The sequence below is a fragment of the Vulpes vulpes genome, chromosome 1, assembly GCF_048418805.1.
Source record: "Vulpes vulpes isolate BD-2025 chromosome 1, VulVul3, whole genome shotgun sequence".
In the NCBI taxonomy this organism is placed as follows: domain Eukaryota; kingdom Metazoa; phylum Chordata; class Mammalia; order Carnivora; family Canidae; genus Vulpes; species Vulpes vulpes.
The window spans coordinates 129,518,184-129,541,496 of NC_132780.1; the positions used below are offsets into that span (position 1 = coordinate 129,518,184).

Below are 23,313 nucleotides of genomic sequence, written 5' to 3' on the forward strand. Positions count from 1 at the left end.
TGTAGGCTGCTTGAAGGACTTTTGTTTTCTCCCCTCTGAAATGAAAGCACCTTTCCTTTCAAAGATGTCATCAGGAAGTTGCTTCCTTTCAACTTCTATCTCATTGTTATTGCTAGCTGCAAGGGAGGCTGGGAAATGTTAATGACTGTGTGCTCAGCTAGTTGTAAGTGAGCCATGTGCTCAGCTAGAATTTACTTGACTACCCGAAAGAACTGTCTTGAGTCTTGGGAGAGAGTTTATTGAGAAAAGAATCAGGAAATCACAGCCTGGTGATCCCAGGCCCTGAGACCTCGGAATCAGATTGAGCAGCAGTTAGCTGTTTGTTCCTCCAGTCTTCTGGAAATCCAGACATCCAGTCTCCCAACTTGGTTAGGGCATACACACCTGGCCCACAGGTGCCACCTGCCCACTGGTGCGAGCTAGGAGCAAGCCATGAAACACTGGGGCCCTTTGCAACTCCCAGTTACTTCTCTTCTGGGCCGCTGGTCCCAGGACAATTGTAAAGGAAATCAGAGGAATTTTGTTTTGCAAGTGTTTCTTTTCACTCCCCCATTTCTTATTCTCCCCTCATCTTCAGGGATGCTCTATATGGAGCTATTGCCTTCACCTCCCTCAGATGGAGTCAGCCTCTAATTTCGCATGATGGTGATGGTATGTAGGTGGGAAATATTAGGCAGGGATGAGGACTGTGGAGAATAGGAAATGATCATGTTAATACCCCCAAATGGTCAAGTTTGGGCTGCATGCTTGCATTTTGAGAAAGGTGGTAAGGAGTCAAGGTAATCTTAGGTGAAGAGTCAGATGAGTGCCTGCCTCAAGAAAATCAGGAGAGGGAGGACCCTGGACTCGTGAGGGGACTAGGACTTATACATTGGGCCCAGGGTTCTACCTTAACAATCCCTACTGCCCATGCCCACTTGTCTGGCATGTGCCCTTGGTAGCTTATCCATGTAATCCTCACAAGAGTCCAAGCAGCAGGTACTATCAATCATCCCCATTTTGCAGGTGAAAAGATGGAGGATCCAAGAAGAAATTCACCTGGGGCTCAAGTGTGGGCCTGTAGGACTGAATGTCCTCATAGTCAGCCAGTACAAGCTCTGCTCCCCGCTTTTCCTCCCCACCTGCCCTCCTCCCTACCTTTTATGCCAGGCTGGCCATCCCTTCACAGGTGGAACTTCTCATTTCCTACTGGAGCTGCCTCCCACCCCCACCTTCTACCCTAACTGACCTTGTGGGGCCCTGGGTCAGGGGGGCCCATGTCTGGGGACTGTTCTGTCCACATTTGTCTCTGGGCTCCTGAGCTCCCAGCCCTAAAGCTTAAGCAAAGAGAGGTGAAATGAAAACCTTGCTTAAGCCTAGGCATTTGTCTCATGTCCGACCTGTCTGCTGCTAATAACTTTCCCCCTGTTAGCCTCAGGCTTCATCTGTAAAACTGGATAGTGACACCTATTATGCTACGTTCAAGATTGCTGCAAGCATCGAAATGGGAAAGCATCAAGCCTGGAACAATGTAGGGATTCAGCACAGGTTTCTTTCCTTTATTCCTAGGTGTTCTGAAGATCTCAGCTTGAAGTGTGTGTTCATGCACACGCGGATGTGAAATGTGGTGTGTGTGTCCCCAAACAGTTCAGAAAAGTTCCCCATATTCTTCCTAGACCTTTTACACTGGTGTTGAGGGAGAGTGTCCATCCCAGAAGCCCTCTGCTTAATAAGGGAGAGAGTCAGAGATTTTGGTGTCCAATTCCATTTTCCTGCCACCCCTCTGCTCATTAACCCACAAAGGCAAGTCATTGAATTCCGCATATTTACTACCACTCAGCAGGGTTAGGGCAGCCCTCTTGTACTTCGGTGGCCAAATGCCTGGGCCAAGAGGGGGACACAGTTTTCGATGGTTCTCAGACTCTGCAGGTGACATGGTGTGGGGATCCTGCATGATGTAGGGTGATGTTGGTCCCTGACGAGAGGTGGAGGAGGAGGCAGAGCTGGGGGAGAGAAAGGGTTAGGGGGAAGGTGTAAGATGGCTCTCACTCATCCCTTGGAGTTGGCCAGACCCAGAAAAGAGGCCCACACTGAGTCAGAAACACACTTCGAGTTCACACAGCCCTGTCTTTCCCCTCCCAAAGAATTACCTTCTCAAGCAATTCCAGGAAGCTGGAATTGTAGGAGAAATTTGCTAGAAAGGAGTCCTTTAGTTTCAGCTGCAAAGTCATTCCTGGCCCTAGGGATCCAAAAATAGAGCTTAGGGCCCAGTAATTAGGGCCAAATTCCCTCAGAGACATGGGCACCCCCTCCTTCCCTGCTTCCCCCTCCCCCAGTTCCTCTTCCCTGACAATGCCCTTCCAGACCTTATCCCTGTCGGAGTGTAGCCCCAGACCAAGAGCTCGGGACCAAGAGCTCTGACCCTCTCACTCCCCTCTTTGGCCTTTTCCTGAGATGAGCACCCAGCATCAAGCCCTCTGGCCCTCACCTGTTGCCTGTGAGGTGCCCAGGAAAGTCAGGAAGAGGAAGAAGGGCATCCCGGCCCCCATTGTGGCCACCTCGATTCTTGCTTCCCTGATGGACAGAAGAGACGTCCGAATCTCTGGCTGGCCTCTCCTTACCAGGCTTGCCTTCTACACTCTACTAAATCCTTAGCCCAGGTGTTTGGGGGGAAATGGGAGAGGGAAGCTGGGTAACTGGATCTTCCAGTTCTCCCAATAAAGCTTTGAGGACCCAGGAGAGGGCCATTCACTGGGCTGTTGGGGAAAATAGAATTTGATCCCCTTTCCTCAGTCCTGTGCCCCATCCCTCCCCTATGCCTGGAGATTTGAGGGGGAGGGTGCCCAGTCCTACAGAGAGGGAAGTTAAGGAGGTGTCCTTCCTGGAGGCCTCTGGGCCCCACCCAGGCCTGGGCCTCTCCTTGCTCTTTAGGGATTAATTATTAACTGCAATTAATATCATCTTTCATGCCACCAAAGGCCTCAGGAATGTAGGCCCAAAGGGAGGGGTAGATTGCACCAAGTTTCTCCCCAAACTCAGGTATCCTGCTCCCCCAGGCACAGTGGCTTTCTAGGTGAGAAATCTGCATAAGGGGGAACTTTCGTATTTGAATGTTTTGTTTTAGTTTTTCTAAAACATCCCGTATACTCAGGGGGAGACACAAGTTTCATCAAATATCCTTCTGCCCCCTGCCTTATACACAGTTGTCCTCCCAATCAACAGTTGTAGATGCAGGCATTGTAAGCACGGATGTGGAGAGTTTGGAGCCCATTCGCTTTACCATCTTTCATTACAAATTATGAAACCAGGGCCCAGAGAGGGCATATGACTCACAAAGGTCACATAGTAAGTCAGTAGCAGAGAGATTAGAACCCATCCCTCATTATGCCAGACACAGGGACAAGCTCAACAGATTGACACGAGTCACATAATCCCCCGGAACGCACAAAAGCACATGTCCTTTGTCTTCCTATTTGCATGCTTATGTATTATCGCCCTCCTCCCTCAAAAACCAGTGGGCCCAGGCACAGAGGGACAGAAGCAGTGAGACCACTGGGCAAAGTCAGGGAAAGAAGCCAAAAGCAAAAGCAAGGAAATGGAGGGACGGAAGGAGACATTGTCTACACCGTACATATTAAGTGAGGCATTCAAGGACACCCAGACTTGCACAGGACAACAGGTAGACAAAAATGGAAAGAATAAATGGACTGAAACATGAGCAGACACTGGAGGTATAAGCAGAGGATAGAAAGAAGGAGCACAGAGAGATGCTTTGGGACATCTGAGTCGTCTTTTTTTTTTTTTTTTTTAAGATTTTATTTATTTATTCATGAGAGACACACACAGAGAGAGAAAGAGAGGCAGAGACACAGGCAGAGGGAGAAGCAGGCTCCATGGAGGGAGCCCGATGTGGGACTCAATCCCGGGTCTCCAGGATCAGGCCCTGGGCTGAAGGTGGCGCTAAACCACTGAGCCACCCAGGCTGCCCCACATCTGAGTCTTCTTAAGAGGACAGGGGCACCGTTATGACTTTCCCAGCTGGTGCTCCAACTCTTTCTATATAGTCATGGATGGCACTGCTGTTTGTTAGGAACATTAGAACCATGATTTCCTTTAATGTTCCTTTGTAATGACCCTTTGAAGTCAGTAGTAGATCACCCCATTTTAAGGATGAAGAAGCAAAGATTTAGGTCACATGACTTGCTGGAGGTTGCACAGGTTGGGAGGAGTGGATTTCAGTGCAGTGGATTTAGAGCAGTCTGGCTTCAGAGCTAGGTTCTGAACTTCTGTGTTACGTGGTTTCTGGGTTTACGGGTCTTCTCTGGTGCTGCTCTTCTCCCCTTGCCCCTGCCCTGCCAACTGGATCAGAGATGGCTCAGGCGTTTACCCTGCCTGAGGTCTCCCAAAGGTCAGATGCAGGCTCCAGGCCTTGACATTCTCTACCTCCATCTAGCTCTCAAATTCTGCTTCCCCAAGGGACCCGCATATCCTCAACCCCAATGGTTGTACTTCTAGGAGCAAGAGGACTCCTCCCTTTGAGGAAGTTCTGGGCTGGAGATTGACTTGGGCACAGAAGACTGGTCCCAAGTCTGGAGAGAGCCTGAGGGCCAGATAGGGGAGTCTTCAGCCTCTCTCACTCACTCTCCCTGTTGCTCAGTGTTTCCTGGGATCGGGCTGGGGTAGGTTAATCCCCCGGGCACAGCTTGGTGACCTCTTCTTGGGGACAGAGATCATGGGCCTGATGGAGGCCCCGATATACCTGGCTCACCTGAGACTTGAAATCAGACTCAGACTCTTTAAAGAGCCAGGGAGATGGACCTGGAAAGGCACACACCAACAGACACGGTGGATGTTGCACTCCTGCTGTTCCTCTGCCTGCAGGAACACCAACCTCTGGAAAGGGGTGTTGGCATGAAGATGTGGGCTCTGGACCCAGGGAGATGGTCAACTCTTCTAACCCCATTATTTCATTTTTCTTTTTCTTCCAACAGTTCAGCTGCTCATGGGGAAACACAGTACCTGCAGGCATCTTGACTACCTCTGAGAGTCCCTCAGGCTCTTGAATGTTTTGTTTTAGTTGTTCTAAAACATCCCGTATGCTCAGGTGGAGACACAAGTTTCTTTGCCAGTCTCCTAACTATTTTGGGGGATATCTCTGCTGGTCTCCCCACTGTCTCTGCCAGTCTCTCCACCATCTCTGGGAAGATCTCTGCCAGTCTCCCCACTGTGTTCACAAGTCTCCCTACCATCTCTGTTGCTCTCCCCACTGTCTCTGCCAGTGTCCCTACTGTCTCTAGGGAGACCTCTGATGGTCTCTGCACCATCTTTGTGTTTCTCACCAGGTTCTTCAACTTCTGGGCGTTTTCTCATTAGTCCTCAGACTTCAGATACGACCATTTCTGAGAGCACTGCGGTAACAGTCTCGGCACCACCAGGTGATATTTCTGTTGCTCAATCCAGCTCTGAAGGGCTCTGTGGCTCAGGGCGGCGGTGGGGGCCGGGGGTGGGGTGGGGGCGGTGTTGTGCTTGGCCATGTGTAAGTTGACAGTTCCCCAGAACCTCACTGAAGCAGTGCCATGGCCTTGGTGGCTATACAAAGGCCCCCCCTTCTGCATTTTAGTTTACAATTTTTTTCTCTTACAGTTAGTGTCTTTTGTATCCTACCTAAGACTTTTTTTGCCTACATCCAGATCATAAAAGTATTCTCCTATGTATTCTCTGGAAGCTTTATTATTTAGGCTCTGAAATTGAAACCTATTAAATTAAATTAAAGCCTATTAAATTAAATTACATTATTAAGTTAAATTAAGCCTATGATCTATCTTCAATTAATTTCTGTGTATGGAGTGCAGTAGAGGTTGGTTCATCTATTCCCTTATGGATAATTGGTTGCCCCAGAACCATTTATTTCAAAGACCCTCCCTCTCTGCCCGCCATCGAATTGTGTGAGTGCCTTTATCAAAAGTCCAGTGAGCATGCATGTGTGGATCTATTTCCGGATTCTATTCCATCCTGTCTGTTATTATGTCAGTGCCATAGTACTACATGACTGCAATTCTGTAGCAAGTTTCAAGATCTGGTAGGATAAGACTTTTTTTTTTTCTTTTTTTTTTTTTAATTTTTATTTATTTATGATAGTCACAGAGAGAGAGAGAGAGAGGCAGAGACATAGGCAGAGGGAGAAGCAGGCTCCATGCACCGGGAGCCCGATGTGGGATTCGATCCCGGGTCTCCAGGATCGCACCCTGGGCCAAAGGCAGGCGCCAAACCGCTGCGCCACCCAGGGATCCCAGGATAAGACTTCTACTTCTCTTTTGCTTTGGGATTTCTTGGCCATTCTCAGTCTTCATTTTCATAGAATCAGTTCATCAACTTGTACCAACAACTTGCTAGGATTTTGACTGAGGGGTCACTGGACATAGTTTCTGCTTCTGCTCTTACTTTGATCTCTTCTGGCCTTCGAGGACCTGTCTCCCTCACAGCAGCCCCTGGAACTGCTCCCACTGTGCCTGGCCTTCCACACCCAGTCTGGCTATCTCCAGAGGTTCTACTTCCATAATAGCTGGAGTGGCCACCACGTGCTCTGAGCTCAGCCTCCAGACCAGTAAGTGCCCTTATTTGCATTGGATCATTTACCAGTAAAGATGTTGGTTGGGCCCATTCTCTCTTATTCTTCTGCAGCCAGTCCTGGCTCTGGGACAGGAATGCAGGGTCAGGCATGAGTGCTTGCTTTCAACTGTGTTTTGAGCATGTCTGAGGATGTCCACAACTCTTAAAGGGGTTTTGGTATTCTCTCGAGCTTCTGGTCACACCAACAGCCAGATATTTGTTACCTGACTACTTCCTTAAAAAGTTTCCAACTTCCTTCCTCATGGCCTGATCTGTCTTTCTGGTGCAAGAAACATCCTCTCCAAGGATCCTGTTCCCCCTCCTCCCTCTGTTGCATCTTCTTCTCTCCTATGTTCCTATCAGAGGAGACATGGCCAGGCTCCCCCCAGGTAGCTGAGAGCAGGAAATGAGGGGAGAGCACACAGGACAACAGGCTCTGGCTCCCCTTGATAGCTAGCATCAGGCCAGGGTGGTGGGAAGGACCAGGGTTCAGAAGGAGAGAGGCTTACCTGGATATCCTCATAGCAGACACATTGCTGATTGAAAGAGACATAGATAACAAAGCCAGAGGTATTGGAGGAAAGTTCAAAAAGATGGAAAGATGTGGATGTCAGCAAGGAGTTTAGAGACCAACAGAATGCATCCACAGCTGCTGGGGAAGAGATGGCTGCAACTTGGATGGAAGCCCTTAAAAAAAAACCTCCATTGAGATTCTCTTTTCAAGATTATAGGAGAGAACTCCACAGAGAGTTGTGGTCTCTGAGTTGTATAGACATCAGAGTCCCAGAGGAAAAGAGAAGGAGGGTAATGGGAAGCTGGGGGGTGAGGTCTCAGCAGCCTTGGTCGCTATTCCTCTCTCTTCCTCAGGAAAAGAGTTCCATCCCAGACTGGGCCATCCTACTGATCGCTCTCACTGTGATGACAGCAATGGTCAGCCTACCGCATGGTGTCAAGAAGGTGAGTGAAGCTGTGGCCCAAATGTGTGGGTCCCAAAGGCCAGTGGGGCTGGGACGTGGCATTCCAGGACTTTGAGAAGAACAAGAGCTTCAAGGGAGGAGGATGACAGCTTGTCACACTTTGGGAGAGGTGAGGGGGGATAAGGGAACCTTGTCTGGGTGGCTAAAACACTGACCAGGCAGGGATGAGGACTTGGGGCCACCGAAAGAGAGGCTGGGAAGGGCTGGAGGCTGGCCACGGAGACACTAAATTCAACTCTAGGTAGTGCAGATCTGTCTGCTCTCTGGATCACATTAACCTCGGTGTTGAATCCTAGCTCTACCAATATAGCTGTGACCTTGTGCCATCTTGCAGTGTGCATTGCCTGGGAGGCAGGCTGCCCAGTTCTGAGGAGTCAGTCTTTGGCCTGATGCCATGGAGCCTCATCAATTTCCCATTAATTGCATTAATGAGCAGGTGGCCTGTTCTCTTCTCACTCATTCCATTCTGCCTAGGGCTTAGGGACAAATCATACCAAATGATGAGAGAAATTCAGATGTCTAGTCCTCAGATCTGCCATGAGCCTCACTGCCCTGAGGCCCAGTAGATCTTGACCCTCTCCCCTCCCTCTGCCTGCTGTACTTCCTCCAGAAAGGCGTTAGGCCATCCAGGCACCACTGCATACAGCGCAATAATTGACTATACTGATTGTCTACTGTGTACCAAGCACTGTTTCAGGTGATAGGGAAGCAGCAGTGATCAAGGCAAAGACCTTGCCTACAGGGTGCTTACTTTACATGACAGGAGACCCACTGCGAACAAATGAAGCAAGTCATAGAGGTGTGATGACTTGGACACCTGGACCTATGGCTTTCCCTCTCCTTGATCTTGGTAGTTTGTCCACCACTGCAACTCCAGCCTCAGAGACTGTCATTTGGGACTCCAGTGAATGAATTTTGACAGTCTTCTGAACTAATGCTTGCTTTAGGCAAGAAATCAAGAGGAAGGAAAGAGGGAGACTCCAGGAGATCCTAGAAATGAGATGTCTGCATTTCTATATAGGGGTAGATGGTGGCTTGGAGGCAAAGAGATGGCTGCTGGGCTGATGTGGGAGGGGGAAGGAAGAGGTAGGCTGAAGTCAGAGCCCCTGCTCACCAAGCATCTCCACCAAAGATAAATCTCAACCTCTGTGTCCTGTCTGCATCCCTGGTGAAGTGTGCGATGTCATATCCTGGGCTTCTTTATCTGTCTTGTTACTTGTCTCTCACTGTCTCCACTGCTTCCACATCTTATTGTGTCATCTCTGAACATCTAGAAGCACCTGTCTCTGCAGTAGTGGGTCACGTGAGGGCTTTCCTCTTTGCTCTTTCACCTGATACTCATGGACAGCTCCACCCAGGGAAAAAAGAGTGACCGTGTATGAGTAAGGGGTGTGGAGAGCCAGGCTGACGTGAGAGAGGTGGGAGGGCAAATGTGAAGCTGGAGAAGAAGCAGGATTTGGATCTCCTCCCAGAACCTGAGCACCCAGTGATCCCCTCTGTCCCACTCATCAAAGCTCAGTCCCTCTAGAGCCAGGCCATTTGCTTTCTACCTCCCCAGAGCCCTGGAGGCCGCCCCTACGCAGTCCCCTCTCCCTTCACGGGGCTGGGTCAAGAGTCTGCCCCCTCTGTGTCCCTTTTCCCAGATCCCACCCATTCAGCAGGCACCCAGATGCTTGGCTCCATGACGCAGCAGCTGCGGTCTCCCGTTATCAGGGCACCCCTGTGGGGTGGGGTGGTTCCATTTGTTTAAGGTTTAGGCCTGAGGAGCCCCAGCCCCCATGACGTCAAATATGGACCCATATAAGCTGAGGTGACCCCAGCCCATGGTCCCAAGCAGCTGCCCAACTCCAACATGGCCCAGGCAGCCCACTGCATCCGCTCCACCTTTGGCCTCCAGTGCTACCTCCTCTTTCTTCTAGGTTCTTGGGAGTCAGGTAAGTTGCCTTTAGAGGCAAAGGGGTCACCACAATACAGGGAGACAGAAGACAGAGAGGGATTATTTCTTAGCAGAAATAGGGTTGAATGAACAATCATAGAAATGAACAACAGGTGAATGTGTGATGGGAAGGGATATGGGTACAGGGTTGTTGCAAAAATTGCCTAGGGTGTTCACTGCTCAAATTTGCTGGCTAACGGGCAGGTAGAAGATGAAACCCAGCCTGTGCTCTGCTTCTCAAGACATGGCCTGAAAGCCTGCCTCCACCCAGAAAGGGGCTTCTTCCAGTTTACATAAAGACACTGTACAGGCTGGCAGTCCTGGGTAGATAGCAGTGGGGACCTGACATTCGCTGAGCATCTGCTATGTGCAAGAAACTCACAGGTGCTCACAATACTTCATCTCATTTTATCTCCTCAAATCCCCTGAGGTGATTAATAATATCCCACTTGATAGTGAGGAGAGTGTGACCTAGAGAGATAAAGGGACTTGTCCAAAGTCGTGCAGCTAGAGGGTAGTGAACAAGGAATCTGACACTCCACACTGCCTGCTGCCCTCAAGAGGCACAGGGTGCATTTCTTTCCAGAAGCCTTGCTCTATGCTGACCTTGGTTCTACTCTGAAGTCTGGCCCATTTAACTATTCTGTACTTCCTCACACCTGGCTAATACCAATAGATGATGCTTACTGAGCACTTACTGTGTGGTAGGCATTATTCTAGGCACTTCATCCACATTCATTTATTTAATCCAATAGCAGCTCCATAAGGCATGCATCGTTTTGTCCCCCTACAAATAGTTGAGAAACAACCCAGGGCTTTGGTGAGAAAATGTATATGGAAAGGTTTAGAGGATCCCTGGGTGGCTCAGCAGTTGAGCGTCTACCTTTGGCCCAGGGCGTGATCCTGGAGTCCTGGGATCGAGTCCCACATCAGGCTCCCTGCATGGAGCCTGCTTCTCCCTCTGCCTGTGTCTCTGCCTCTCTATCTCTCTTTTTCTCTCATGAATAAATAAATAAAATCTTTAAAAAAAGAAAGAAAAATTTAATGAGCAAAAACAGAGCCTACAAGTTAAATCATCAAATTAGTTCACTTAGTTAAGAAAGAGTTCTGTGACTGACCCCAGGGAGTGGAGAGGCCAACACAGGGGCAGCTTGGAGGGGACCTGGATGATTCAAAGAAGGGTCTTCATAAGGCAGACACACACAAATAGATTCAGAAAAACTAAGTACTGGATACGGTTATCCATGGCAATGATGTTGATGATTGCAAGCCAGGGCCCAGAAAGTTGTGAGTCTGGATGCTCCAGATAAATTTTGGGGCAGGGCAGGTAGAAGGTGCTTCTTCTAATAGTGTTTGACTGAGGGTGATATTGGAGGAAGTTTCTCCTTCTCTGAGCTCAGGTCACATTGGGGCTCAGCTCAGATAGGGGTGTGGGGACCAAACATATGGTGGATGGTAGGGCTGAGAAATCTTCAAGCTGCCTCTGCTAGGTCTTAGTGGTCCCTTCTATTTGTGCCCTGACTTGATCTCCTTGCCCTACCTCAAGGGTCTGGGGACAGAGGCACCAGAGCCATCCTCAGCCTCCCAATCTTCAGGCTTCCTGGAAGGCTGCTATCCCACCTGCTGCTCTCCAACACCTTCCTTTGTGTTGCTGCACAGGAAGAAGAATCTACTCATGCCCAGAGTAGAAGGGCATGAGTCATGAATCAACTCCCTACACATTCACTTTTGAGGGAGATTTGCTCTAGGGCACAGACAGGTACAGGGAAGACTTGAGATCCAAATTCCAGTTCAGGAGATTCTGGACTCTCTGCATGTTGCCTGGGTGGGAGGGAGGGGAGGGCTGAGGGAAGGGCCATGGCAGTGGACACTCAGATCCTGTAGAGAAGAGCAAGTGGATGATAGGTCAGGAGGGCTTGAGACTGGGATAAGGCTGGGATGGGGTCAAGTTGGAGCTGGAACGTGGGTCCCACTGGGCACATGACTATGTCCAGCAGGGAGTAAGGCCAGGGTAGAGAGAGGAGGGATGACTGGGTTGGGTATAGACCATTAGCCCACAGTTCTGGACCTTCTCTCCCATTTATCCACAGGACTAGTCAATACCCAGACTCAGGTAACTGAATCTTAGAACCCCAGGGTCTGCGGTCATAGAACCAGAAGTGCAGAAACTAGATTAAATCATCTCTGAGGGGAGCACAGATGGGGCTGAGGTCTTGGAGAGAATCTAAAAAGGTTGTTTTCCTACACTAAATGTTATTTAGTTTAGGATGCCTGGGTGGCTCCGTGGTTGAGCGTCGGCCTTTAGCTCAGGTCATGATCCTGGGGTCCCACAACAGGCTCTTAGCGGGCAGCCTACTTCTCCCTCTGCCTGTGTCTCTGCCTTTGTGTATGTCTCTGTGTCTCTCATGAATAAATAAATGAGATCTTTAAAAATAAGTAAATAAATGTTATTTGGTTTGATTTATATGACAGAAATAATATATGCTCACTATAGAAACTGGAAAATTGAAAAAATGAGAAAGAAAAATAAAATCTCTCCTAATACCCTCCAGTTCCCCACTCAGGCAACCATTTGAGTATATTTCTCTTTACTCTTTGCTCTGAGTTTTAGGTCACATATTGAGCTTATGCTCTATAGACATTTCAAGCATTTATCCATATTATTACAAATGAAGTAAGTCATTTTCTAGGGACAGGACACCAAGAAACATTAGATATGCTCTTTTGGGCAAGGCTGCTCTGATAGAGACCCTGTATCATGAGTCACCTACCTGGATATCCAGCGTCTTTTCAAATAATAGAATGAAAAAAATTGAACAGACCTTTGGAATTGCACATAGTTTTGATGCTGTGGGATTTGTTTTCATTCTCTCTCTCTCTCTCTCTTTTTTTTTTTGTATATTTTTTTATTGGAGTTCGATTTACCAACATATAGCATAACATCCAGTGCTCATCCTGTCAAGTGCCCCCCTCAGTGCCCATCACCCAGTCACCCAATCCCCCCGCCCATCTCCCTTTCTACTACCCCTTGTTCATTTCCCAGAGTTAGGAGTCTCTCATGTTCTGTCACCCTCACTGATATTTCCCACTCATTTTCTCTCCTTTTCCTTTTATTCCCTTTCACCATTTTTTATATTCCCCAAATGAATGAGACCATATAATGTTTATCCTTCTCCAATTGACTTACTTAACTCAGCATCATACCCTCCAGGTCCATCCATGTCGAAGCAAATGGTGGGTGTTTGTCGTTTCTACTGAGGAATATCCCATTGTTTACATAGACCACAGCTTCTTTATCCATTCATCTTTCGATGGACACTGAGGCTCCTTCCACAGTTCATTCTTTAATCCAGGCTGAGCATCCACCTCCAGTATCTTGTGCTAAAGCCAGATTTTCCTGTGCCTATCAGTGACCAAAAAAAGTTATTTTCAGACCATTATTGTGGTCAGTGAAATGAATATCTCATGGTGAAAACTTCCTAGGGAACTAAAACTGCTGCTTGATAGATCTACTGGGGAGAAGAGATAGTCACCTCATGGTTGGGGGCGGGGAGTATTAGTCACTGATTTGCCTTATGGTTAAGCTCAGAACCAAGGAATTGTTTGAGCTTTGATTCCAGATTTTATAATCGATGGTTCCACAATTGTGTGATGTAGGTCTGGAATTTTAAGATCTAGTTATCTGAGTCTAGTTATTGACTATGTGGCACCTGGGGTTATATGACAACCAATATCCCAGAACTGGTATGCTTCAGGACTTCTTTTAATATCTCAGGGGCTCAATTATTTCACATGACAAAAATTACCCTTTGGTTTTCCAAACTTTGGAGGTCACAGTTATGTTTGCTTTTTTTTTTTTAACTTAAATGTGCATAAGGAAAGGTTGTTTCTGAAGAGTTTTCATCAGTCTTAAAATATTCTGTCAATCACCTATTCAACAAATATGTATAAAGTGCTTCCTTTAGGCTGGGGACCTAGCAATGAATAAAACAAATATAAATCCCTGCCATTGTAGGAAGTATTCATTATGTACTAGAAAATGATGAGTGTCACACTGATAAAACACAGCAAGGAATGTGGGCTGCCTTTTGGAAGAGGTGGTCAAGGCAGGCCTCAGGGGCATATGGTCAGGAGAGATAGCAGGGCCTGCAGAAGGTCGCAGGATCAGGCTCCCCTTACCAGGAGAAAAGGGCAAAGTATGAGACTGTTTCAAAGACTACAATTTGGATTCAAGAAACACTTTAAAGAATCGTCTATGCTCAAGCTGATGTAGCCGACCTCATTGTCATTTACAGTTAAGGACATGGAGTTCATGAATATTTAAGTGACCTAAGCAAGGATGCAAATCTGGTGAGGGACAAAGCCTAAACTCTAATCCTGTCCTCTGATTCTTTAAGACCAGTGGAATTTGCCACTGTGCTGCTACTGCTCATTTATTCACTCTATGGATATTTATTCATCCCTTATCACATTTAAAAGCATCTGGGATGGGGATGCATGGGTGGCTCAGTCAGTTAAACAACCAACTCTTGATTTCAGCTCAGTGCATGATCAGAGGTTCATGAGACTGAGCCCTGTGTGTGCTGAGTGTAGAGCTTCATGCTGACTGTGGAGCCTGCTTCAGATTCTCTCTCTCCCTCTCTCCTCACCCAACTCTCTCTAACATAAATAAATAAAAAATAAAAGCATCTGAGGTTTAGTGAGAACACTGACTTTGCCAACTATTTAATCTCTTTGAACTTCCTTTCCTTATCTATAAAACTATAAGGTCATATACTTGTCCTTATAGGTTTGTGGTGAAGATTAAATAAACAAATATAGAAACAGCATTCTTTAGGGGTTCCACAGATGCCAGTGTTCTTCCTTTCCCAACAGTTGGGCTGACCTATAGCTTGTATAATATAGTCTTAACCAGTAGTCTTAACCAGTCTGGGCCTGGGGACCCAGGACTTTGGCTCAACTTCTTACTTGGGGGATGTCCTTGGGGAGATTACTCAACCTCTCTGAATCTTGTATACTCCTCTATAAAAAGGGAAGAATAGTGAATAGTTCTCAACTTCAAAGGGCTATTGTGAGAAGCAAATGAGTTAATACATGTCCTCATTCATATGACCGGCCTGTCTCACAGTAAGTATGCAAGAGAGGTTGGCCATGGCTATAGTTATGGAGTTGTGTGCAAGGCACCATTCTTCCAGTGTAAAACTTGAAACTCAATTTTCTTGGCTGTAAAATAGGGAGACTGATAGCTTCAAAGGCACCTTTTAGGAGGTTGTGAGATCAGTCACTCTAGAAGAAAATCCAGAAATGTCTATGAGGCAAATCAGAATGTCTATGAGGCAACCACCTGAGATCTTGGCCCAGAGAATGTGGCCAATGAACAGCAGCTATAACTGGGATTGTTGCTGAGGGAATCAAAGAATAGAACTAACACAGTAGAGTAAGAGCCTGATAATTCAGTCCTCCTTTATCTCCCTAACCTTGAATCCCTTCAGACACTTGGGCTTCTGTAGTACCCTCACCCTCTTCTTTTCCCTCCTATATTTCTTTCAAGGGGTTCCCCAGCCTCCTACTCTCTTTGACAGCAGGGAGGTGGGTGGATCATGGTTTTCTGTGATTGGGAATGGGTCCAGGTTCTGGTTTCCGCCTTGAGCTAACAGAGACTGGAAATCTCAGTTATGTAACAACAGTCTCTCACTCTTTGGTGATCTCCTGGCTAGGTATCAGAGACATCTCCTCTGTCCCCATTGGTTGTTTTCCCACATAATTAAGGCCCATATCTGTTCACTGATAGAAGTGTTTTCTCTCACACCCTGTCCTTAAATATAGTCAGTCCCTTCCAGAATTCAGCTGCCTCATTCACTCCTCTCAAGACCCCCAAGCAGATATCTTTTTCTCTTAGGAGGGTGATCTTTATTCCAGATGGCATTAGGTATGTGAAGGGGTGGGGGGAAACCACAGGGATTGAGTCATCTCATTTACTTCTCTGCATTCAGACCAAACTTTAACACCAAAATGAAAATTTCCCATCTCCCTCCTATACCCACCCTCCATCTCACTTCTTATCTTTCTCTCATTCATCATCTGTATCTACTTATTAATACCCATGGGAAGCTCTGCCAGAAATCTTACTCTGTCTCTCACAGTTACATTTGGGATGGAGCTGGAATGTTAAGGAAAGATGGAGATTCTGATATTTGCTCTTTCCTCTCAGCTCTGTAATGTAAAAGGAACTCCATTCCATAAGTATATAAATTCTAAAGGAGCATTTGTGGAGCAAAATGACAGTTAATACCTGATCTCAAAATCTTATGATTTGATAGGCAGGGCAGGAGTTAGAGGTTGATAGGTACACAAATAACTGTAATGTGAAGTTGAAAGTAGCAGGAAAGGGTATTAACAAAGAATTTTTTGAGCACTCAGATGAAGCTAGATCATATGTACTTGGAAGGATCTGGAAAGATGCCAGAAAACCAGAAAGGTCTGAAATTGAGAACTGAAGAGTAGAGGTGGCATTTTTGCTGAAGGCACCACCTGAACAAAGGTCCAGAGACTAGAGGAGACAGTGGGGATTATATATCATAGTATTATGAGGATACTGGCTGGGAGATATACCTAAGGTAATAAAGGGATCCCTAGAGATAGAGGTGGGCAGAGAAGCAAGAAAGAACATAATGGAAGTTTCTTATTTGCTTTTCTTGCTTCACAGGTGCTACCGCATTTCAAGAGCTTCAGAAAATTGGTGTTTCCCCAGCATCTGATCATTTGTTCCCTCCTACTTCAGGCCTTGCTTATAGTACACTCTCTGATCATACTGCTCTTCATTTAGGCCACAACCCTCTAGACCTCACTAAATCTACAGAAATCCATAAGCGAAAAAGTCATTGCAATACTACACACCATATCAAGCCAACTTACAAACCGATAGATAACCCTCAAAATTCTACAAGTGATTATGAAGTTTCTCCTTCTTCTGAAAAAAAACCCAGCAATCAAGGAAAAAAACCAAATATCCAGAATAGACGCTCTATTGATCCTAATGACTCTACTAACACACATAAAGGACTGTCTGGTGCAAAATATTCAACCCTAGCACCCAAGAGAAAACCATTTTGCAATAAGTCCAATGTAAGCAAAATAGGTACAGGAAATATACATAAAACTGCAACATCGTTTGGAAACACCATCACTACTTTAGACAGTAAAAGCACTACTTCACACAAGACCATAATTCCTGTCCACACCTCAGTCAATACAGAGATCAACAAAATACCTACATCTTCCTCAGGCAAAAGCACAGCAGTCACAAAGTCTACAAGAATCCCAGAAAGGTCAGGAGGAGCTGAAGATCATAAAATAATTGCTAGTTCCGGAACTACGGTTGCCTCAGGCAAGACTGTGAGGAATACTACAGAACACATAAAAAGGATCACATCACCCATTGAAAAGACTGCACCAATACTAACAACACTTAGAGAACACAAACAAAGGACTGCATCAGCTCATATAAATACCACAAGATCACTAGAAAGCCTACTGGGACATGGGAAAGAGGCCACATTGGCTAATAAGACAACCCCAAGAATCCAAGCAGAGTCTACAAAACATGGAGAAGAGACTAAATCAGCCGATGGGAAGACCACAACAACCCAAGAAAAGTCCAAGAAACATGGACAGAACACCACTCCAGCCAGCAGTAAGACAATGAAAGCCCCAGAGGATCCCAAAGACCAAGGAAAGAAGACCACAAGAGCCCTAGAAGGGCCCAAGGATGATGGAAAGAAGACCACTCCAGCCAACACCACGAGAGCCCTTGGAGGACTAAAGAATTCTGGGGAGAAGACCACCACCATCAGCGGGAAGACCACCAGTGCCGGAGAAGGGCCCCCAGACCATGGGAGGAAGACCACTGCAGTGAGCAGGAAGACCACGAGAGCCCTGGGAGGACTCAAGAATCCTGGGGAGAAGACCACCACCGTCAGCGGGAAGACCACCAGTGCCGCAGAAGGGCCCCCAGACCATGGGAGGAAGACCACTGCAGCGAGTGGGAAGACCACGAGAGCCCTGGGAGGACTCAAGAATCCTGGGGAGAAGATCACCACCATCAGCGGGAAGACCACCAGTGCCACAGAAGGGCCCCCAGACCATGGGAGGAAGACCACTGCAGTGAGTGGGAAGACCACGAGAGCCCTGGGAGGACTCAAGAATCCTGGGGAGAAGACCACCACCATCAGCAGGAAGACCACCAGTGCCACAGAAGGGCCCCCAGACCATGGGAGGAAGACCACTGCAGCGAGCAGGAAGACCACGAGAGCTCTGGGAGGACTCAAGAATCCTGGGGAGAAGACCACCACCGTCAGCGGGAAGACCACCAGTGCCGCAGATGGGCCCCCAGACCATGGGAGAAAGACCACTGCAGTGAGCGTGAAGACCACGAGAGCCCTGGGAGGACTCAAGAATCCTGGGGAGAAGATCACCACCGTCAGCGGGAAGACCACCAGTGCCACAGAAGGGCCCCCAGACCATGGGAGGAAGACCACTGCAGCAAGTGGGAAGACCACGAGAGCCCTGGGAGGACTCAAGAATCCTGGGGAGAAGATCACCACCGTCAGCGGGAAGACCACCAGTGCCACAGAAGGGCCCCCAGACCATGGGAGGAAGACCACTGCAGTGAGTGGGAAGACCACGAGAGCCCTGGGAGGACTCAAGAATCCTGGGGAGAAGACCACCACCATCAGCAGGAAGACCACCAGTGCCACAGAAGGGCCCCCAGACCATGGGAGGAAGACCACTGCAGCGAGCGGGAAGACCACGAGAGCCCTGGGAGGACTCAAGAATCCTGGGGAGAAGACCACCACCGTCAGCGGGAAGACCACCAGTACCACAGAAGGGCCCCCAGACCATGGGAGAAAGACCACTGCAGTGAGCGTGAAGACCACGAGAGCCCTGGGAGGACTCAAGAATCCTGGGGAGAAGACCACCACCGTCAGCGGGAAGACCACCAGTGCCGGAGAAGGGCCCGCAGACCATGGGAGGAAGACCACTGCAGCGAGCGGGAAGACCACGAGAGCCCTGGGAGGACTCAAGAATCCTGGGGAAAAGACCACCACCGTCAGCGGGAAGACCACCAGTGCCACAGAAGGGCCCCCAGACCATGGGAGGAAGACCACTGCAGCGAGCGGGAAGACCACGAGAGCCCTGGGAGGACTCAAGAATCCTGGGGAGAAGACCACCACCGTCAGCGGGAAGACCACCAGTGCCACAGAAGGGCCCCCAGACCATGGGAGGAAGACCACTGCAGCGAGCGGGAAGACCACGAGAGCCCTGGGAGGACTCAAGAATCCTGGGGAGAAGACCACCACCATCAGCGGGAAGACCACCAGTGCCGGAGAAGGGCCCCCAGACCATGGGAGGAAGACCACTGCAGCGAGCGGGAAGACCACGAGAGCCCTGGGAGGACTCAAGAATCCTGGGGAGAAGACCACCACCGTCAGCGGGAAGACCACCAGTGCCACAGAAGGGCCCCCAGACCATGGGAGGAAGACCACTGCAGCGAGCGGGAAGACCACGAGAGCCCTGGGAGGACTCAAGAATCCTGGGGAGAAGACCACCACCATCAGCAGGAAGACCACCAGTACCTCTCACATGAAGCTGAGTTCCACCATGTCAGAGATCCCAGGCAATGAAAGCCATCCATATCAGAATGAAGATGGCTCACACAGAGGTGTTAATGCTGGAGGAAGGAGGGAGAATGATTCATTCCCTGCCTGGGCCATAGTTATTGTGGTCCTGGTGGCTGTGATTCTCTTCCTGATGTTCCTTAGCCTTATCTTCTTGGTAAGGGACAGGGATGCTACAAGGAAGTGAATCCATCAGATAGGAAGTTGATGAGAGATTATAGATCTGAACCAGAGGGTGTAATAAGCTCAGAAAAAGAGACATTGTGGTGTGGAGGGGATGGTAATATAGGGGTAGTGGTGGCGAAAACGATGGGGAAAGACAGTGATGCATGGGGCATGAATAGTGGCATGAGAATAAAGGATGTAGAATAGGGAAGAACTGTGTATTTGAGATAGAATCTGGGATGTGAGAATAGGGGATATAAAGGTAAGGAAAACTGGACAGAAGAGGGAATTGGAGATGAAATCTGGAGCTTAGCGCATGGGATCTGGGGCTGGAATAAGGATCGAGGTTTGGATGGAATCTTGGGAAAGGAGGAAGCTAAACATCGAGTATCAGGAATAATAGAATCAAAGGGTTATGGGTGTGGAGGAAGCAAGTGACATAGCAGATGGAGCCCATTTCTCCTTTCTCCTAATCACAGGTCTCCTACATGACAAAAACACGCCAGGCACTGATCCAGAACAAGGAGGACAATGACCCAGAAGATGATGGAGGCCCTAACTCCTACCCAGTCCACCTGATGGAGCAGCAGACTCTTGGCATGGGCCAGATCACTTCCCCACGGTGATCCCTCAGAAAGTGCCCAGCTCTTCCATGCTCTTCCATGAGGAGTTAGACTCACAGTTTGTATTTCCTAGACTCCGGGAAGGGCAAAGTATGGAAAGTTAACGGCATTCACCCTTCATCTGCTGTGTTCTTATTGAAACTGGTCTAGGGATGAGATGATAAGCTAGAAGATGTGAGTCTGGGAGATATAAAAGAAGGAATGAATAATATGAGCATGTGTAGAAGATGATGGTTTCAGAATGAAAAGCTGTTTGATGGACATATGGGATGGGCACCAAAATAGGACACCAAGTCTTGGGAAGAGCAGCATAGCTAAGGGAAGTTTGGGGGCAATGCCCCAGATCTGATTGGAAGTTGGGTTTCAGGACCAATCTATATTTCTATCTACTATTACTCAGACTGTGTGTGTAGTAAGCAGGCTTGTCTCTCAGTTCCCAGGACACTTAACCCCCTCCTTTTTAAAATGAATAAGTAAGATCTGAGAAAAAAGGAGGACTTATTTCTTTTTTATCTTTTTTTTTTTTTTTACATTTTTAAAATTTAAATTCAATTTGCCAACCTATAACACCCAGTGCTCATCCCATCAAGTGCCTAAGCAGACTTATTTCCTTCACCATCTTCCATACCTGGGAGAAAGGAAAAATTCAGAAAATATCATAAATATCTCTCATCTAGATAATTCTTCCCTCATCCCCCTGAATCCTTTTGCTTTTCTAAATGTCTACAGTAGGCATCTTGCTTGTTTGGCTTGCTGGGTTGTAGGTGGCATGCAGGGAGGGATTTTTGTTTGGCCTACAGTCTTACCCATTTATCCCCATCAGGACTTCCATGATGGTGTTCCCCACTCATCATTTATTTTCCTATCTGTTTTACCAAAAGCCAGTTCAGGCTTTTCCCTTTCCCTTTTCACCTTCTCCATTGCCCCCATTCTCTCTCTTCCTCACACATTCACCCCAGATTCTGATTTTCCTCTTTGTAGGTATCTCATCTGGATTTTCTCTCCTATTCATTAAAGCCCTTTTACCTATTAGTGTTTGGCAGAGGGGGAAAGAATAGACAGATAATAGATAGCTTCCTATCTATTGGTCTTTTTATAATAAGGTATAAAATATTTGTAAAGTAAGGACATCATAATTTCTGGACTATCAGTTGGGAGAAGTCCTGACTGGTGTTCCTGACTCTGGCTGTGACCTTACAGATGATCTTAAGCAGGAGTGGCTAGAGAACAGGAATTCTTTAGAGGGTCATGGAAGAGGAGGCTGAATTTCTATTGCTTCTAAGAGGAGTCACTCCTGAGTTCCTGCTGGGCTTAATTGCATGGTGACAAAACAGGGAGAAAATGTGTTAATTAATTAGCAAGTATTTCTAAGCACCTATTATAAATTCTGTTGAGGATTATAAAGAAGTATAAGACAAGGTTGCCAATCAGGAATATAGGAAATATTAATTTTCCTAATATAGGAAAATTAAAATTAAATACATAATAAGAGATATCACAAGGCAATACTAGAATAAAACAGAATAAAACAGCACTCTAATGAATTAAACCTGATATTTATGGGCAACTACTATATCCCAAGTTTATGTTAGGACACTAGCCCTGCTCTAAAACCGTTCCATGCCCAAATGTCAGTCCCAGCAGAACCATCGCTCATCATCCACGTAGCCTTGGCTCTCACTTATACAAAAGGAGGATCAGCAACCTCCCTGACCAGAAAGACATTTCAGTTTGTCACAGGCCTTCCAGTTTGAACTTCATTTGGAATCAAAACATAGTGGTTGGGATGCCTGGGTAGCTCAGTGGTTGAGCATCTGCCTTGGGCTCAGGGCATGATCCCGGGAAGGGGATCGAGTCCCACATTGGGCTCCCTGCATGGAGCCTGCTTCTCCCTCTGCCTCTGTCTCTACCTCTCTCTGTGTGTCTCTCATAAATAAATAAAAACTTTTAAAAAATGCAGTGCTTTTTGCTACTTTTGGCATTCTCATTTGCAGGAAGCTAGAAGTCTATCATGAACGGTGGTCCTAACACGGACACTCCTTGTCACTGAGTTATTTACCAGGGTCCACTCCAGGCTGGGTGGATACCTCTGAATCTCCCACCAGAGTTCTGCTCTGCTAAAGGCAGAATTGTATCTTGAATCAGAATGGTGGCATTCCAGATGTCAGAGGGGCCCCAGACTTAGGTCCCTGGAAGGAGCCTTGAGGCAGAGGGGGACACCTGGTTCTGGAAGAGGGCTGGGGTGCCTGAGAAAAAAGGACAAGGATGCCAAGTTTTTAGTCATCTGGGCAAATGTGACTGAGCATGTGTCAGCTGCCAGGACAGGAGTGTCACTGGTTCTCAGAAGAAAGCAGATACCGCCTATCCCTAGCTTCTAATCATTGAATTTCTGCAGCCTGGACCTAATTTAAAAAACAAAACCAAACTAAGCAAGAACACCTCTGAGCGCCCCCCACCAGAGTGTCAAACATCCAACCTAATGCCTTTCCACCAAGGCACCCAACTGGAGCATTGGGGGTCAAAGGGTATATGTTCTGGGAGTGTGGAAGTTTCTCCAAATGTAACAGGAAGTATGAGCCCGAACACAGTGGCTAACAGTCTCCCTTCTCCCTTCTTTCTCCCTGATGCTCACTTGGAAATCTAGGGAGAAACCCTCTGACAAGCTCCAGCGATGGGCTCACATTAGAGAAAAGTGAATGGTTGAGGGGTAAGGAGGGAATGGCTCCTTCCTTACAAGCTAAACGCCACACCCCACCCAGACCCCCTCAGGAGAGATCAATGCCCAAGACCCCTGGAGCCGAGGTGGGCACCCAGCGTGAGGGCAGAGAGGTGAGGAGGTGAGCTCCGGGCCCTCGAAGCCTCGGCCCTCCCTTCCCTCTAGGCTCCACTTGGCCTAGGGGAGCCCCCAGCACTGCCCCGGGTGCCCCCCGCCGCCCCAGCACCGGAAGGAGCCTGGGCGCACCTGCCCATGCGGGCACAGCCTCAGACTCTGGCGGTGCGCGCCCCCCACCCGCAAACCTCCGGACTAAAGGGAAGTTTTCACCGCAGCATGGGTTTCAATCCTCCAAGAACTCTCCTTTAGTACACTTGTGTGACAGGTGGCAAAGCCAAGACTCAGGGAAGTACCTTATTCAAACCCATACGGCTCTGGGATCAGAGTTCTCCTCCCAACTCCATTTCACTTCACTTTCAATTACACTTTGTTCCTTAGTGTAACGTGGCAGCGGGACCTGGATGGGTGGGATGTTATAGGGACCATCTAAGGAACAAAGTGTATTGAGGTTTGTGCAAGACAGCATCCAGCTCCTTCTTCCAGAGGCCAGGTCTCCCCTTTCAGCCCCTTGGAC

At 47.9% G+C, this 23,313-nt stretch overlaps 2 protein-coding genes across 2 annotated transcripts; one reads left to right on the top strand and one right to left on the bottom strand.

The window, feature by feature from the left end:
* Window positions 1–1,511: 1,511 nt before the first annotated feature.
* Window positions 1,512–2,668, bottom strand: SFTA2 (surfactant associated 2). Its single transcript, XM_025990601.2, has 3 exons — window positions 2,468–2,668; window positions 2,130–2,218; window positions 1,512–1,982 (listed from the first exon to the last, which is right to left on the bottom strand). Exons 1-3 carry the CDS (start codon window positions 2,526–2,528, stop codon window positions 1,896–1,898), a joined length of 237 nt encoding a protein of 78 aa, XP_025846386.1. The 5' UTR covers window positions 2,529–2,668; the 3' UTR covers window positions 1,512–1,895.
* A 6,743-nt stretch (window positions 2,669–9,411) lies between these two features.
* Window positions 9,412–21,917, top strand: MUCL3 (mucin like 3). Its single transcript, XM_072727389.1, has 3 exons — window positions 9,412–9,499; window positions 16,208–19,335; window positions 19,823–21,917. The coding sequence occupies exons 1-3, from the start codon at window positions 9,418–9,420 to the stop codon at window positions 19,967–19,969; spliced, it is 3,357 nt and encodes a 1,118-aa protein (XP_072583490.1). The 5' UTR covers window positions 9,412–9,417; the 3' UTR covers window positions 19,970–21,917.
* Window positions 21,918–23,313: the final 1,396 nt, after the last annotated feature.